Genomic DNA, 18,226 nt, shown 5'->3' on the forward strand with positions numbered 1-18,226 from the left:
ACCCAACAAAAAAAATCTCATTTTCACAGATAGGCCTTACCATGCAGCAACAGCCCACCTTAAGTACAATTCAGATGCTCTCTTTCAGGTAAAGCTTTGTCCCACTACAGATAAGCAGACTTCATATTTGTCAACATGCCATGGAGAAGCTGAAGTCACAACTCCACAAAGAAAGCACTATATACACAACAGCTGCAGTACCAAATCCAACCAACTTACAGTGCAAAGTGTTCATATGCTTTTGTCTTTCATCTCAGTCCAGTTCACATTATAGTTTTATACTTCTATCCCTTTTTCCTGAATGCATACACTAACAATAAAACCCATATAGTGTCATTCCATCAAAAAAACTAAACACAAAAGCCAAAAAGAACCCCCATCCAAACCAAACCAACCACTCACCCTCTGGGTACAGAAAAAAACCCGCTGATCTCTCAGTCACTGTTTTCATGAACATTTATATGAAATTTGTGACACACTTCATGATTCCTGGCTAGCTGACCATTCCTTCTGTGATAGTAATGTGATATTTTCCCCATAAAATATCATATTTTATCTTATCACCACTGTGATACACTGTATAATCTTTTTACCAGTTGATTCCCCACTGAGAGTTTTAGATGACAACTTTCATGCTAAAAGCCATCAACAGTTACAATTTCAACCTAAGAATAATATCTGCCATTAATTATGCAAAATAAATACTATTTAAATCCCTACGTGGTCTAACACCACCACTGTTTTTCTAAAAAAAAAGTTTGTACCCCAAAAGAAATTATTTTGTAACATCTTTATTTGAATGCATTAATCTACCAAACCAATACATACTTCTTGACTGTACTCCTCTGCATGGACACTGTGGGAAGATTAAAAACACGTGTCACAATTTGATGGCCAGGCAATCTGCTCTCCTAACTTGCAACAGAAAAGCTTTTAGTTACATAACTGTACAGCTCTACCAATTATCGCCCGCCCCCATTTGCTCCAACTGCAAAAACCTGAAGTTGAACAAGACTGAAAGATTTTAAAATGGATTTAACTTTTTTACTTTCACTTAAAGCACAAAGAAACTAGACTTTTTTTTTTTTCTTTTGCTATGCAGACATGTGTGAACAGGTAAATATACTGGGCCCATTACAGAGAAACCAGAAAGATTAGAAAGCTTTCCGCAAAGGAGCTGCATTGTCCCTGAATTTGTCAGAAGTCAGAAAAGCAGTGAACAGGACAGAAATAAAAAGTCCAAAGCTCTGCAATCCCACAAGTTGCAAAAGTCTGAATTGGTCTCAAAAATGGGTACTTGATGGATATTCTAGGCACTTTGCACAGAGCAGCCTACCTCTTTTATACTTAGCAATAGATGCCAAAATGTATGCAGGAAAAACAAAACAACCACCCCCCCCCCAAAAGCCCAGCACTCACAATTAACCTTGTCAAATTAAGTAGTTCCAAAAGAGAAACTTTAAATCAGCAGGTAAAATCAGAGGGAGGAAGATGCTCAAAATAAAGAATTAGTATGGTTTAATTTATTATTGTCAAATCCCAGAGTTACTACTGGAAAACTACAATGTTACATACAGTTAATTGAATTAGTATTTTGCCTGGAATAGGATGGAATGGCTTACAGACTTTACACTGTAAAACCCATATAAACATGTTCTCATGAATAGCCTGATTTACAAATGAATTAAAGGGGCAATTTTGCATGCATACAGTACTATGCTCCATTTATCGTTTGAAAAGAACTGCAACTGCTTCTAAAGCTATAGTTCTGCCACCTCTCTTTTCCAACTCTAAATTCCTATGAATCTCAGATCTGGAAGATTTCCCAGGCAGCTGAATCAATGCTTTATCTTTCATCAGGTGGGGGCAAAAGAGACCCAGCATTATATTTCCATTCATAAAGGCAGACAGATCCACCAGCCAGTAACTCTGCCATAGTCTTCACACCATGCTGCAGCTTCACATCACTAAGAAAGAACTTGCAGTGCTGTCCCACCAAAAGCCTACAGGAGAGGTTCCATATCCACTCCACACAGTGCTAAATCCACTACCTTTGTCCTTCTTGTTACAGGAAAAAAAATAAAATTAAAACACACCAGTTATTATATATTCAGGTTTATTCTCCTACAAGCAGTAGCATTGAATCTGTTGTTCCTGTTAATTTTGCCAGACACATCCTGTTTCGTTACACCTGCACAGGCCCTCTTTTGGTACTGGAGCTCTTACTATTAAATAACACATGCAAAGGGATATGAACATTTTTCCATCAAATAATAACAAAAAAAAACATCCCAAACACAGTAAAGCAGGAAATTCAATTTTTAATGAAGATCTCCAGGATCGATGTACTTATGGATTTAAACTATGAACATGGGGAATGTAAAGCTTGGTTTCTATGTGTGCAGGATTAGCATTTAAAGCAGCTGTGTTCATATTAAAAAAATAAATAAAAAAACCCCCCAAAAAACAGAGGAGGCATTCACATACTTTTCCAATATCAAGGGATTTCCTGAAAGTGCCATCAAGTCACAGCCTTTGTACACTCATTAATTTAAAATAAAGAAGTAACCCGACAGCAATTTTTTTCTCTCCTAAGAAGACAGCACTGCTTAATTTACCCAGTACTTTTCAACTTCCTTTGTATTCTAAAATTGCCAGCTGGACAATAAAACTTTTTCTACTCACCATTTCCAGGGATCAGTTCAGACATCAAATTTGTTGCTTAAGAGTTTGTCTATCTGAGCCTGTCAACATCCTAACCTAAACTCTCAGGGCAGCAAGCTCCAGAACTGCACAACGCACTAGAAATGTTTCAAATGTAAAGAAATTTTTAAGTTATTTGAAACTAATGTCCTGATGGCCAACAAATTAACTGTTGGTAAAACCACAAAGTTTGAGAAACACCAGTTGTTTGTGGACTCCTCAGAAATTTATCTCTGTTGAAGAAGTTTTCTGTTGAGGAAGGAAGACACTGGCCCCTTCACAAGATTCAAGTCCGTAGGACTGTCCTTGCAATTCCTGAGAAATCGTGTTTCTGAGCAGATTTTTCTACTTGTTATGATGGGTACTTTGATCTACTACACAACTTTAACCTATAGCAGCAGATTTTTTCCAATTTAACTGTCTATAAAATATCATTTTATTATAAAAATAGAAATTGGTCATGGGTAGACACAGGAGAAATGTTTTTTTGTCATCCTAATACAAATTAACTTATGTTTCTGCTGGCTTCACTGCGAGGATTTTTCTTTATGTCAAAGGAACAAGAAATACTGAAACAGGAGCCATTGTGGTACTAGCAGTGAAGGAAATTCAAACCTGAGCAGTTAATTTGCCAGTTTATTGATAGATGACAAAGAGTGATTTAAAGTGCAGTGTCTATTGGCACAAATAAAAAGTCTGTGAATTCTCTTCACATACTTTCCTTCAGATAACTAAATGCTCTTCACTACGTACAAACTCAGTCCAAAGAATATTCTGTATAGTTTCCCACTCCAAATGGGCATTAAGAACAAAATTTATATCCACACTACATTAAATACTGTCAATTCAAAATTTTTTTATCTGCAACAGTTTGTATGCTGCACTTATTTTCTTATTTATCAGATACATACTTAAATGGTGTAACATTATAGGCTGATACAAAAATGCAATTACTGTTTCAAGTGTATTTTCATTCCATGTAGTGCAAGATTATATATCCATCTTCAAATGCCATCAGGTATTAAGAGCAGATACGTAACACTCCAGATATCTAACAGCTCCAGAAGCAACATTTGCAAACTCATACATGTATGACAGCAACAATCAAGCAAATATATCTTTTCCACCACTGTGTAGGGAATAATATCCACCACTTGACAACCTGTTCTTTATATTCACTGTTTTTGCACCGAGTTCCAAGAGACTGTGCTTGAGCAAAGCAGCACACAATACTAAAATACCTAAGGGAAGAAAACACCCTATTGAGTTACACTGCAGAATGTAGACTGCAAATCCCAAAGGAGGTTGCTTTGTACAATGTTTTGGAAGCATTTAGCTGCTTACTATTCCATCAGTGAGCACAGGTTTCCAATAGCCTTACTGCTTTTCAAAGACACCTGGTACTTACAAAGCCCTACTGACAAAGAAACAATTGTACCATGTAAACCTGCACGTGTCTGAGGAGACTCGTGGCTGGTCATTTGTACAGATCTACAAAACAACATAGTAAGGAGGCTGCATGTCCAATGAGAAGTATGTCCCAAAGATTTCTCTGGGCAAGTAGTTTGAAGGAAGGAAAAGTTACAAAGGGCTAAGTGAAGAAGCCAAGTGGGAAGGAGTACTTACAGTGGATACACAAAGGCAAAGCAAAATCAACTAGACCAACTTTTGTAGCTGAGTCATCAAAGACTGAGCTTCCTCAGAGACTCATGAATATGAGGCAAAACAACTACAAGAGCTATATGCATGAAATTCTCACGTGCTTTGAGAACAACTACTGCACTGTTTTTGAAGGGTTCAACTATTAACCAGAAGGCTGACTTTCCTCAAAATTTAATAACAAAGTCACGTATAAGAGTCACATGTCTTTGATTATACAATCTCACAGCTTGAATGAGGTTTCTGTGGAAGTATCTGAGGAACATTATATATTGCCATAGCAATATAAAATGTTCCGAACATCACAGTTTTATTCCATATATATTTATTTTTTTAATCACTAAAGAAAGGGCATTTTTCTTTCTTATTTTCTGGAGAACAACAAGGAAGAAGTGCAAAATAAAAGAAGAAACTCCAGAAATTTTTATTTACATTTGCTCATTAAAGGGCAGCTCAAGACACAAAGTTTTTGGTTAAGTTACATACATTGTTGCATTGCCATGTAGTTCTGTTCCTGTTTGTGAGCTGTTCAAAGAACTTGCAGACTTCATTACTTACAGAAATTAAGGTCAGAATCACACAGACAGCTCACTAAGTAACTTGTCCTAAGAAAACAACTACAAGACTCAACGTAATGGGCTTTAATATAAATGTTTGTTATACTGAGTCTATTGAACAACACAGCTCTACTTCCAAAAGAAGCATGATCTCATTCATATTCATATCTGGTTATCTAACGTGATTATAATAGGCTTTCATCTATCTTTTCCCTTCAGTCACTGCATGCAAATTGATGAGTTTATACTACCAGAGTGAACTGGCATTAACAAAAAACTGCAATTACGTATTTTCATAAAGAGGCCTGGTTAACCAAAGATAAATCCAGAAACCATTGGCCGTACAGTTACAGCAAAGGAAACAACAAATGAAGCATCAAGGCCAGATTTGCCAGTGTTATTTGACTGACAACTTTCCTTCTTTGCATAGAGGAAAACAAAGACAAAGAGCATCTTGGGAAAATCTGTTTTCTGTGCAACACATGAGGACACTATACTGTGTTCTGCTCTGCCAACACTTGCAGCTCTAGTGTCTGTAAAGATCACCCACGCTCACTCCTTCTAATAGGAGTTAGTTTTCTCCCACCATCCCCTGAAGGCTAGAACAAATTAATGACACTTGATTTGAAGAGGCAGAGTGAAAAAGAGTAGAGAAGGGAAAACATCACATCAGAAAAGACCTTCAGGACAACAGACATTAATATTCTCTGGTGAAGGAGGAAGCAAAAAAGGCCCCAAACCCTAACCCATGTGGCAGCAGCCCTTCAAAATGTCAAGCCCAGAAAAATATCTTCAGCACAAAGATTTTAAAAATAGCTCTAAAATATTATTTCTATGTCACAATATTATTTGCAGTATCTCAAAACAAAACAAAAACCAGGTACATAAGCTTAGGCAGCAGAGGAATACCTTTGTGTATACAGGACATACCAGAAACAAGTCACAAGAACCAGGCTCTACCAAGTGCTGTAAAACCTACACTGGCAGAGAAAATCCCTTCTCTCCATGCTCCTAACCCAGCTGAATTTTTCAGAAGAATAAGTTGGTATCACAGCAGTGAGGTGCCAAATGAAAATTTCCAATTCCAGATCAAAGCCACATAATGGAGTGGTAGTAGAAAGAGGATGTGAACGTTCTACAGATCTTTTTTTCCAAGATCAACAGAGGTAGGTGCTTTCATCACATATACCAGAAGGTGCTGAACTAGGTCACAGAGGGAGGAAAAAAAACGTGAAAGGACTAAATCAGCATTCATTCCCATCAAAGAAACAACCAGCTCTTCCTCTGCCACCCTTCCAAGGTCACCACTGCCCCTGAGCATCCTCCTTAGCAAATGTAAAAGCAAGTATACTGTCATTATCTCCTGTTAATGTACCCTTAGCATCAGGGAGCAATGCATATTCCACAAATAACCCCATCAATAGGATTACTTGTGAGGAAAGTGCTTCATTGGTGTTTGGGTCAGGATTTCCAGCTCATTTCCTGAGATCAAGGTTATTTATAGCAATAGGAAAATTCTCTTAACCTCAGCTTTTACAGATGTGAAAAACAAAGGCCCAAGGAATTTTAACAGTTTATAAGGTCACAGGTTCGGTGAGCAGGAAGGCAGGGACAGCCTGAGAGGGTGCAATGCATCCTTATACTGCTGCATCTGATTCAATACACCAGAGGCAGACAGGCCTTCCAAGGAGGAAGGAAGATCATGCAGAAGAAGCAGGCACAGCCTGGCCTCCTCCAATCCTCCAAATAAAACTTAGAGAAGGTGAAACAAGGCAAAATAAGAAAAGGACTTTTAAAGAGAAGTTCAAATAGCAGGATAATTATTTTTGCTGATGATTTACTTCAAGTCTTAGGAATAGGTTTCTCTACAATCAGTATTTCTCTCAGCAGCACTAAGCCCAACCCCAGTAAAGTTAAAACACAGGCCTAGTATTAAAACCCTAGTATTACATGGATACAGTGGCAGCTACATAAAGCCCAAAGAAAGCCTCAGTTATTCACAGGGGCATGATGGATAGTATCCTTGTTTGCTTCTCTTACTGCAGAATTTTACAGCAGTATTACAGACTGCAATCCAATCACCTTCCAAGCACACAACAATGTACAAGATTTTACAGGTAGAGTATCAGCACGTCAAGCTTCGGTATATGAATGCCTGGTATCTAAAAACCCAACCATAAAACCTTCATGTTGGCTGGTAATACAGGTTTTCCATTTTTACCTGGGGATAACATTTTCTGTCATGGTTTCTTCATTCTGTGCCATCACAGCCCTACTATATGCTTCATCCCACCCCCACTAAGTGTTTTATTAAGAATCAGAAGCAACACTATAACAAAGAGCATCCTCCTTCCTTCAGTCCAATGATTTGTCTTATCAGTGGAAAACAAACATTTGCTCACCACAAAAAACTGCATTTGTTTGTTACCTTTGTATCTGTAGCACTCTGTACTTCCCAGAAACAGAAGGGAAAACGAAAATAGTATTTCTCAAATTCCTGTGCTCTTAATTAGCAACCATCAGTATCAACATAGATGTATGCATCCTGAGCTGGAAGAGCCAGCACAATCAGCTTCAAGAAATTCAGTGAAGTGCAGCATTTGGACTTCATTCAGAGCCATGAATGAAAAGAACCAGCAGCAAAAACCTACTGAGCTTTTAATCTCAGTTTTTGCACTTATCTTACTGGGTTTGAGCCATTACTGTAATCCAGCCCTTCTGTACCATGGGTGTTCATGTGATAGGATATGGGTATAATGTAAAGAAAAGCAAGCAGTGTGCAAGTTTCCCCAGTTCTAGTTTAAAACGCAGAAAATGACTTTTAGAAATTACAGAATCTAAATTACATAACCAAAGTCTTACGCAAATCTAATTCTACTGAAAAATGCTTAACCTCTGAGGAAACTGCTTTCAAGAGAAAGCTCTCCGAAGTAATTTTTTGTCCTGGTAAAAGCTCACAGGATTAGTTAGGAGAGCCACTGCAAGGAGTAGTTGACCATCCTGATTTCCCCTTGATGAAAACATAAACATGATCTTGAGTAGATGGTTAAATCTGTATGCAGGTCCTAAATCAACATGAATCATAGAATGGTTGAGGTTAAAAGGCATCTTTAAGAATACCTAGTTCCAGAAACAAACTGCTATCACTTAACAATGATTATGAAAATAAACACAAAGAAGTCATGTTGACGAACTGAATAGCCTTAATTATGTTTCTTTGTATAACCTTGTTATTAGGCACCTAATGAGTGCAAACAAATTAGAGGGGACTCAGGGCAGCACTAGCGTGGCAGACAGGCAGATTTGGGCTAGCTCTTGCTCTATGCTCCTCAAGCAAGCTAACCAGGCCCTCACACTATATTAAGAATTGTTGTCCTAATGTCTTGCTGAAGAGGGAAAAAAGCCCCAAAAGACCAAAGAGGAGAGTGAAAGGAAAGAAATAACAGACAGCCACCAACCACCTCACATGCAGTAAGTTGTTCTGGGAGGTAAGAAAGTGCTATTCAGAAGCAGAGGTAAGAAGAAAAGGCCACCAACTTGCAAAATGAGTATCAGGTGAAAAAAACTGAAGAAAAATTCTGTTACACTGAAGTGGCATTTATGGCACTCTTCTGGTCTGTAGTCTACCAGTAACCTCAGATACGACATCCTTTCAGGCTTCTAACACACAGTTAGCAAATATATTTTTAATGATTACAGACCATATATTCCAAGGGGAGGTAAGTGTTTCACATGATGCCTATCAGTCAAACAAGATTTCAGTGGCATTTGGTAAGTGAATTAACGTATATGAATTCAGCATCTCTAACCAAGGATCTCCACACCTTATACTTTCTACTTGCAGGATAAAAGACTCTGCTGCTCGAATCAGCCCTAGTCAAACAGGTAATACAAATTCTAGGTAACACAGTTCCACCAAAGCAACAAAAAAAATAAAAAAAAAAATAAAAAAAAAAGCTTGAATGGAGAAGTAAGAGATGAGCATTTCTCTGTTCCCATTTAATGCAAGTTGTGTAATGGTGATTTTATTTTTTTTTTTAAACACAACTACGTTCATGCAGGGATTGAAGAAGTTAATTCCTTATTTCAGAAGAACTTTTCTCTTTAACTCTCTTACTGCCTAGAATGACTCACTTTTCAGAAAGAACATTGTCTGCTTTTGGCTAAGATCAAATACATTATCAGTTTAAATCATTACAGAAAATGTTCTTTCCAACTATAATATACTAGAATACTAATCCCCAAACCAGCCACAGATTAGTTTACTTGTGTCCTGAAAAAAAGAAAAAATCCTTTTCATGATATTCAAAAAACTGCATCTCTCTTCCTCATCTCTCTTTAGCATGCAGTTCCTGGAGCTTGAAATTCAGCTCACAACTGTAAGAAACAAGGACCACAAAAACATTCCTGGTGAAAAATGATTTGACAAAAGCCATCAGCTGGAAATGCTCACAGAAAGAGTATCTTTTTACTTGGAATTCTTCATCTAGTGTATTACTAATCCATGTGGTGTTCGTGACTCCTCATAACCACTAAATTTCAGAGTGAAATGCCACTTTTCACCACCTCTTACAGGCTATGAGGTTCCATCCCATGAGGGCTGGTGACAAGCTGACCTCTGCCATATGTGTTTCTGTTTAACAAAGCGGAGTCAAACCCAAGGAAGTGCTCAAAACCACGGACCCTTATCAAGGCAGCTCCAGGAGTCTCTCACACCAGAGTACTTCGCTAGAACAATGAAATCATCAACCAAAACATCATGGGAAAGCTGAACATTCCCTAAAACAAAAGTTACTATTACCCAAAAAAACCTCTCAAAATCCAAATGCCAAATGAAGAGAGTCAACTTTCCCACACAGCCAAGGCAAATTCGGTAAACCCAGCATTGTTACTTATTTTCTTGCAACAAAATTGCTGTCAATAGTGAGGAAAACAGCTGACAGACAAGATGTCACTGTTTTTAAGCAATCATATCTGCTTCTACCCTGCATTTATAAGGCTGTATGGATCCATTGATACTTAGGGATGCTTAAATTTTACACCGTTGCTTATACAGCCACACATTGTCAGAAAGTTTGGACTCCAGCACCTTGAAAGAAATCATAACTCCAATTCAACAGATCTTCGCTACAAGGAGCAGATCCACCCAGATTTCCTATTCATTCATTTTTTTATTAATGTCTAATCCCCTTTGTTTTCTGTAATGAGTAACTAACTGTCTTTTTTACAGAAGAAGAGTAGTGAACCTGGTATCTTCTACACTGAGAGCATTAATATTATTTTTACTGCATATTTGTAGCTATTCTATTCCTAGCTTACAAACAGGCAAGGGGCTTTATTCACAAGAGCATGCTGCCTTGATTTAAAGAAACCACATTCCTTTATGAAGTACAGGTATCTGCTGCTGCTTCTCCCTTGTAATGGTTTGATCAGTCAAATTTAGCTCTCAACAATCCAGCAATTTTAAGGAAACAGTTCTTTTGTGGATTTGATACTGTCAAGTGAAAAATGTGTACTAAGAAAAAAATAAAAATAAAAAAAAATGCTATTTGCACTTCATGGACTTTCCAGACTGCTTGCTTCTCTTTTGGACTGCAATAACCTGGTTATTTGAAGTGACCTAAAGGCCGAAACCTTTCAGGCACATAAAAATAATAAAATTCTAATGTATTCATATGTTTGTTAGAGCTTGCCTCTGCTTCAGTGAAACTGCAGAAATGGCTTGGCAGTCTCTTTTTTGGCCTCTTAAGTAATAAAAAAAACCCACTTACTGGATCATAAACCTGTATTTATTGCATCCAAAAGTTTTCATGTACTCCAGAAGTTTTATAGCCTATATATTCATTGAAAATTTCATACAATAGTCTTGTGTATCTATATTTCAAATTGAAATATTTACTACTGAACTTGTAAAGAAATTTCACTCAAGACCTTCAACAGTCTGTCTACTATAAATAGACTGCTAGAAAGCTGAAAAGCATGTGACCGATGGGAAAAAAAAGCAGCAAAATCAACAGAAGCTTCTTATAAAAAAAGGAAGACACATCATTGTGACAAAAACATATGAGTCAGTGCAGACAGGACCTTATCTTCAGAAAACACACAAGTAAGGCAATCAGGTTTTAGAAGATCATCACCCACAAAAAAAGATAATTGTGTGTGTCTCTTTTTGGTGACCAAGCAAAGCAGGGATATCTATGCATCACAGGAAGCAGAGCTGATGAATGTGCTATGAAATAATGCATGTAGAAAAGAACAGGCTTTCAACCCATTTTTCTTCTTTTTCATGCTGTCTCAGACAACAGACAATTCTAAAATAAAAAAAAATTAAATTAAAACCACCCCAACAACTAATTCTCTTACCTCAAAAGAATGCACATACAGCTAGGAAATACTTCAGGTTTTCCAACAAAAAACAGACATTTATAAGTTAATCCTTTGTTTAAGAATTATGAAAGTCTAAAAGACTATTTTAAGAATTAAATACATGAAAAAAGCAATCTTTTGTTAATCTTGGATACTTTTTCAATTTTGATAAAAGGCTCACTGAAACTGGATCACATAGGAAAAACCTGAAACTCTGGAAATGTTTTGACAGTATCTTGTAGAGGATTGAGGATTAGAAACTTGCCATGGACAACATTACTTCCATCAACAGTGGACAACAGTCATCTCTTCCATCGAGGAAGAGATGGCCAAGCATGCAGCTACAAGGGCAGGGTCTAGAACATCCTCCTCCAATTTTGGAAGTATCTGAGCTGTCCCTTCCCACCCGAGTAAGGAACCATTTCCAGTCCTAAGCTTCAGTAGGAAAGAACTCGGGACTTTTTTTGAGCCACGCTCATTGATCTGCTCTTAGAAACAAAGAGCAGCAATAAGGGAACTGAAAGAACAAAGCCACATCAGCCTAGTAAGCCTTCTGCAGGCACAAATCTTGCAAGTGCGGGAAGCAGTTTTCTCCTTTTTTTTCCTTTTAAAATTATTACAACAAAGCTCTACTACAGGTATTCATATCTCTGCTAAAAACCCCCAAACCAACAAAACAAACAAAAAACAACACCACAAAAATCTATTCAATGCTATTTAAACCTCACATTCTTAGCAAGCTATCAGCATGGATAACAAGAAGGATCAGATGTGATCTGCATTGGAGCAAAGATTCTCAATATTCCCTGTACTCCCTGTCATATAGATCTCATTTACACACTGCTGTCTCAGAAAAAAAACACCTCCAGAAACACTTGCAAAAGAGAACAAAATATTTAAATAAACACTTACTGCTGGTTTTCTTTCTGGGTTTGGTACTCAAAGTTAATAAATATAATTGTCTTTCTTGCTTTGCTTTAATGATACTGTCCTTTTGGGCACAGAGGATGATGTTGTAAAATGCCAAGTCTCACACCCATGTAAAGGCATTAAAAGATAGCATCATTAAGAACTGGACTAACCCTGTCATCTTTCTGTAGATCATTCACCATAATGATTTATGGGATTATTTCCCACCTGACTATCCAAAATGCTTTTCTATATTGAGGTTCCGTCTTTAACAGAGGTTTTTATTTGCTACCTACAAGAACAGTATTCTATGAAGCTCCTTTTTAAGTAAAAGGGTAAAGAACCATCATTTAAGATAATTTTTCAGTGGACTGAAGCACTGCTGTGGTTTTCAAGGCAGCCCTTGAACATGGATGCTCTAATTATCTAAGCTCATTAACTAGAAAGATATAAATCATCATTACAGCAGGAAACAGTGCAACATTTAAAACTCAATTAGTGACAATGCAAGCAAGTGGCAGGCTGCAAAACCTGGCTTTTCTGTCAAATCCAAAATTGAATAGAAGAATCAGTGCCTGCCTCTTTTGTTAGTTTAGTACTGGGCAATCAGGAGATATTTTTCTGTTGTAAATGGTAAGAGCAGAAGAGTTTATTTGCTAACTTAAAAGGCCATTTCTATTCCTTGTACCTTCACTTTAGTTTTTGTAACTCTTATCTACAGTACTCTAATACTCTTTATTGGCTGATGCAGTTTTTTAGCTGCTTACCAGCATGAAGTTATTTTGTTAGCATTTGTAAGACCAGAAAGCTATTTAATATTAAGAGTGTACATTGGTTTTAAAATACACTAATTCACCTAGTGATACATTCCTCAAACCAGAGAAATGGAGTGTCAAGAGAAGAGGAGAGCACAGGGTGTAAGAGGAACAATTTCTGAGCTGCAAGGCCACCTTCCTGTTCTTCCAACTCCCTTCATATACAGTGTGATTGTTCTACAAAAAAGAATGGTAGTTTTCTGCATTCAGGAGGAAATAAAAAAGGTTGTATTTGTCTTCAAAGGCCGTGTGTATCCTGGTGTATTTAATATACATATTAAATAACACAAGTAAAAATGTTTGTTTCTGCTACCTGGTTAGGTAATCATTACAGGATAAAAAGGGTGCCTAAATACAAGAAGAGGGAAAAGATATTGATTTAATCACAGTTTAGCTGTCCTTAGTTGGCATGACTGTTTAGGAATGGAGACAGTGAGGGGTTCAGTATAACAAATGAAGACTTCACAACAAATTACATAAAGAGCAACATTAAGGAAAAAATATGATCACGCAAATATACCTATAAACTTTTGAAATAAAGTATAGGCACAGTGTTATAATTGTTCTGAATATATCCTTTAGAACTGTGATTTCCTACTTTAGCTTTGCTCTTCCCCTTGTGCTTTATTTCACCCTATTTTTCAATATGTCAGGACAAAGAAAGCAGAGCTACAGCAGGAGAGAAGGAAGAGAACAGTTTTCTAGGCCCTTGCTTGTCCTGACACTGGGACTGCTACAAAACCTGTGACACACAGAATTGATTCCATGTCTCAATGATAGAATGAGTTCACACTTAACTGAAAGATCAAGAATAAATGAAGTACAGATGATACAAAAAAAACATTCCTGAATAGAATTTTAAGACAACAGCTGTCATCTAATATTCTATCACTGTATTTTATTTTTAAAATAATGTAAGCCAGAAGAAATCTGCCATTCTGAAAGGAATGAGCAAACAAAACCAGTGTATATTCAAAATCAGAATCAAGTTTCATGCTTAGTTCAAGGCATTTTTTACAGAAAATGGGTCCTCTGTAATTGTCAGTCTAATGCTTCCCATGTACATGAGTCATATACAGATTTTGCATCCCAGACAAAAATTCTCCCTCATTGCTGCTGTATTATTAGACAGATACTTATTTCAACAGAAAACAAAACAAAAAGGGAAGTATATGGCTGTTTTTAGTGAAAACCATAAGAAAAAACATGAAAAATAGCACGTTCCCAACGCAGAAAAAATGCATATGAGGCTGCAAAACAGCACTGAAGTTTAATACTCTCTCTGAGCCTTTACACTCTGCTAAATCCTGTAATTTCTATACTTCATCTATCAAAAAAAGCTGCATCAGCTCAGACTCTGATTTGGTATGAATCAAGCATCTGTGTAAGTCAGCACCAAGACCTCCCCTCTTGCACTGGACTTAAGCTGACATATTCATGGTGGCACTGCAATGATTGATGTGGAGCCAAGTCACCCTGCCTTGTACTGCCAGGCTGAGCAAGGACCAGAATGAATGGCCAGTAGACTCAGGTACTGCTGAAAAATGTCTGATGGCCTACAGCAGTTGGTATTCCTTTCCATAACCATCTACATCTCCTTTTCTCTTGTTTAAAGAAATGAAAATGCTTTTTCTGAAAGACTTTGTGCTGTTAATCAATGCATAGCACTCACAATGCAAAATGGCTGTCAAACATTAGGCAGCTACTCTACAATACAGTAAGGCAGTATCTGCTGGCTGCACTTCAAATTCATTTTTAAGGATTGTGATGGGCAGTATAATGCAGGGAAAGGTTCTGTGCTACACTGAAGAGCCCCATCTACACTAGCCACTAAATTGAGCAGGGGTACAGCCTATAATACAATATACTCAGCCCTCACTTCAGAAACTCATGCAAATTCTTTCTCCTCTCAACTCAGCTTTATTTGATTTTTCCATTCAAACCTAATTCTGCTTCTCTGCACCTCCAGGGGAAGCAATTTCTGCTGTATTAGGTTTAGAGAGGGCATGCCTGATGTTAATACTGCATGGGAATGCATCAGATAGACACATTATTAGAAAAGGATTTACAGCATTCCCAGTTGAAAATAAACAATGTAAACCAGAAATTACTAAATCTAAACAGAATCTGTTTACAAGATGCCTTGGCATGAACAAGAATTAAGGGAAACATCCCAAGTAGTACCTATTTTTACAGCTAATTACCAACAAGTGTCATTAGATCATTTTCCTTCACCTCAGCTGTTCATCTCAAGGGTTTACCTTTGGCAGGGTGACAGCAAAAGGAAGAGAAAAAAATCCACTTACATCAGGCCTAGAGTCAACTTTTGGTCAGAAAGCTGAAGTCCACAGCTCAAAGTACAATCTACTGAATAGCCCAATAACTTTAGAACAGCATTATATTTAACTTAGACTAGTAACAATTATAGTGGGTATGACTAAAACCCCCAGAAGGACCTGAGATACCGGAAGAAACATCATCTTATAGATTTGAAATAAAGGAAATGAAAGACCCATATAGTAAAATTTTACTTTCATAAAGTAAAGATTTAACATCATCAGTGGTATAAACCACACAGGATTAAGTACTTACCAAGATGAGCTGTCACAAATTGAAGACAGACCAAGAGACTGTACAACTAAATAGCAAGTTCACAGGAGGTAACAAGCTCCTCCTGCTCCAATCTCCTTTGTCCTGTCTGTGCCTCTCAGATGCTCTAAATCCATGAATGGATCAGAGCCATATTAGAGAGTAACAGCAGCTGGCCAGCAGGAATAGGGAATCTCACAAAAAACAAGGTAAATTAGCCCACCTGAAGCTCCAAACTCTGCAATCAAACCAGGGCAGGTGTCCATGCTAACCTGTTTGGCCAATGACTCCTGGTTTCCCTGCAGTAGATCACTGCAACTGCAGATCAGAAGAAGAAGGTTTCCAGGTGGGAGCTTTCACTCACAGGTGAGAAGTGCACATTGAGGGAGGCACCTATCTCGAGTGGGTGGTGGTGGGGATATTTTGGTTTTGCCTACCCATACACTCACTATTAGAGAACACACACAAGTTTAAGCAAACGGTCCAGAGCAGACTGCCAGGAAACTGACAAGCCCCAAACAAGCCTATAAGCAATGACTAGAGAAGAATCATTCCCCCCAGTCTTATGAAATACTATCCCAGTAACACCAGCTCTGTGGAAATCTGGACAGTGTTACTGAAAGGTATCTTGCTTTGTGCAGCTCATGTTGCGCTCCCACAAAATAATCTCTTATTGCACACTCTAAGATGGAGAAGAATCCCATTAGCATTTCTATTAAAAGGGCTTTGAAACCAAATCCTGGAGTTAACTAGCATGAAACAACCACAAAACACATCTAAAAAGCTTTTGGTTTCCCAGGAGAGTTTTGGCTTTTTTTCCTCGTTACTCTCCTTAACAGCAAATCAAATAATAATAACAAATGGTTCTGATAATTAAATGCCTCCACATGTTACTGGAGGCGTTCATTTCATTGCACTTACGTAGAAGTACAATAACTGTATGGTGTGCTGCAGCGGAGTTTATTCTTCTAGAGTACTCCTCATGTATCTCCTCAGGAAAGAAAATTATTGACTCACCAGATGCAACAGTTACTGACATTTCTCCATTATCAGGATCAAGCCAAAACATAACACTAATTATTATATACTAACCTAAACTCCTACATTAAAGAAAAAAACCAAGAGCTATAAATAAAAAGACCTATTCTTCACTTGATGATATTTCCTAATTATATATCCCTAGAAATGTAAAGGAATTTCAGTAATGTATTTTTCACTTCAAAAACTTAACCCACATCCTCATGTAATAACTTCTGCTTGGATTCATAAAGAGGACTTGGTAGGCTATACTGGCTTTCTAAAACAAAAGCTAAAAGGTTCAAGAAAGTCAGTATGTTGCCTAATGACTCCTAACAGAGGACTAGGCAGGCTACTGTAAAGGACAAAAAAAAATAAAAATCTAAGTTCCAAAGAAATGTTTCTTCTTCCATACTGTTAGTATAAAGAAAGTGCCTGTGACTTTATGATACTGACAATCAAAAGAGGAGACAAGACAGACCCTAGAAAAGTGCAATGATTTTGAAAACCTCATAAAACAAATAAAAATGCTTCAAAAATGCCAGTACCCATCTTCTTACTACTCTTAATACTCATAATCACTGTTACTTAATAGCAAGCAATCTTATACTGGAATTTGTCCTAAATTTTTTCCTTACTGAACTGACTTAACAAATTATGTACCAGAACTGTAATTCACTTCAGGGGCTGTAGAAAGCTGACTACCTTTCCACATTTGACAACTTTGCATCTTTCTAACTCATGGTGATACAGTAAAACAAGAGCACAATTCACTTGCAGAAATGAATCTGTATCTCCTTCAAATAGGCTCCTTGCAATTCATTCTCCCAACACTTAATAGCAAGGTTTATAACCCCAGTGGGAGGCTGGGTTAATAGCACTGCTTTTCCCACATGAGAACAGCAGCTGTAAGAACATGTGCACTAGCATACTCAAAACATGCAATTATTAGTTTGAATAAGTTACTAAAGTGTTGAAATATTTTAATGAGGAAAAAAATAATTTCACTTGGTTGCTGAATGATCCACAGTGAAGACATCTCATTTTCCTTTTTTTTAACTCCCAAATTGATAGCATCCTCTTCTGGCACAAATTGTTGTTATTAGTCACAGAAGCTTTTTTAAGATTTATTTATTAAGTCAAGTTTCTCTAGCCAAGAAATCATAGGCACGTAACCTCATCAGCATGAAGAACAGATGGACATTCCCAACAGGGTCTCCTATTCCCCCCTGCAAGCCCAGCCTCCTCTACCCAGCATGCTCAATATTCTTAAGTGATGGGATAGGTTTGGCTGCCAGCACTACTACCCATGTGCTCAATTTGCCCACTTCAGTTACCTGGCCCACTCCCTCATGTTGCAGGAGCCAAATATCCATGATATAAGTGATAGGCAGGCTCCTCTCATTTTCCGCTGACAAAGCACTACTGTTCCTTCGCTGGATATGTACTGCCAATAGAGACGAGTAAATAAAAATAATGCAACTGACCTAGTCTTTTAATATACCTCCAGTGGCTTAAACTATAGCTTTCTGTACAATAAAAGTTCAACTCCCTAAGTATGCCACCAGTTTTGAAAAGGAAATCCTACTAAATTAAATCAATAGCTCTTGG

At 37.5% G+C, this 18,226-nt stretch overlaps 1 protein-coding gene across 3 annotated transcripts in view; it reads right to left on the minus strand.

Moving 5' to 3' along the window:
• Positions 1–18,226, minus strand: part of PPP3CA (protein phosphatase 3 catalytic subunit alpha) — a 173,847-nt gene that overhangs the window by 51,780 nt on the left and 103,841 nt on the right. The window contains exon 1 of one of the 3 annotated variants that reach the window (XM_015624829.1): positions 2,686–2,725. The exons of the other annotated variants lie outside the window; for them this stretch is intronic. Within the exon in view, the coding sequence (XP_015480315.1) occupies positions 2,686–2,710 (25 nt within the window). The 5' untranslated portion in view covers positions 2,711–2,725. Of the gene's footprint in view, positions 1–2,685; positions 2,726–18,226 lie in introns of those variants that run through there. 3 annotated transcript variants of the gene reach the window in all.

Source organism: Parus major, chromosome 4, assembly GCF_001522545.3.
Source record: "Parus major isolate Abel chromosome 4, Parus_major1.1, whole genome shotgun sequence".
Taxonomy (NCBI): domain Eukaryota; kingdom Metazoa; phylum Chordata; class Aves; order Passeriformes; family Paridae; genus Parus; species Parus major.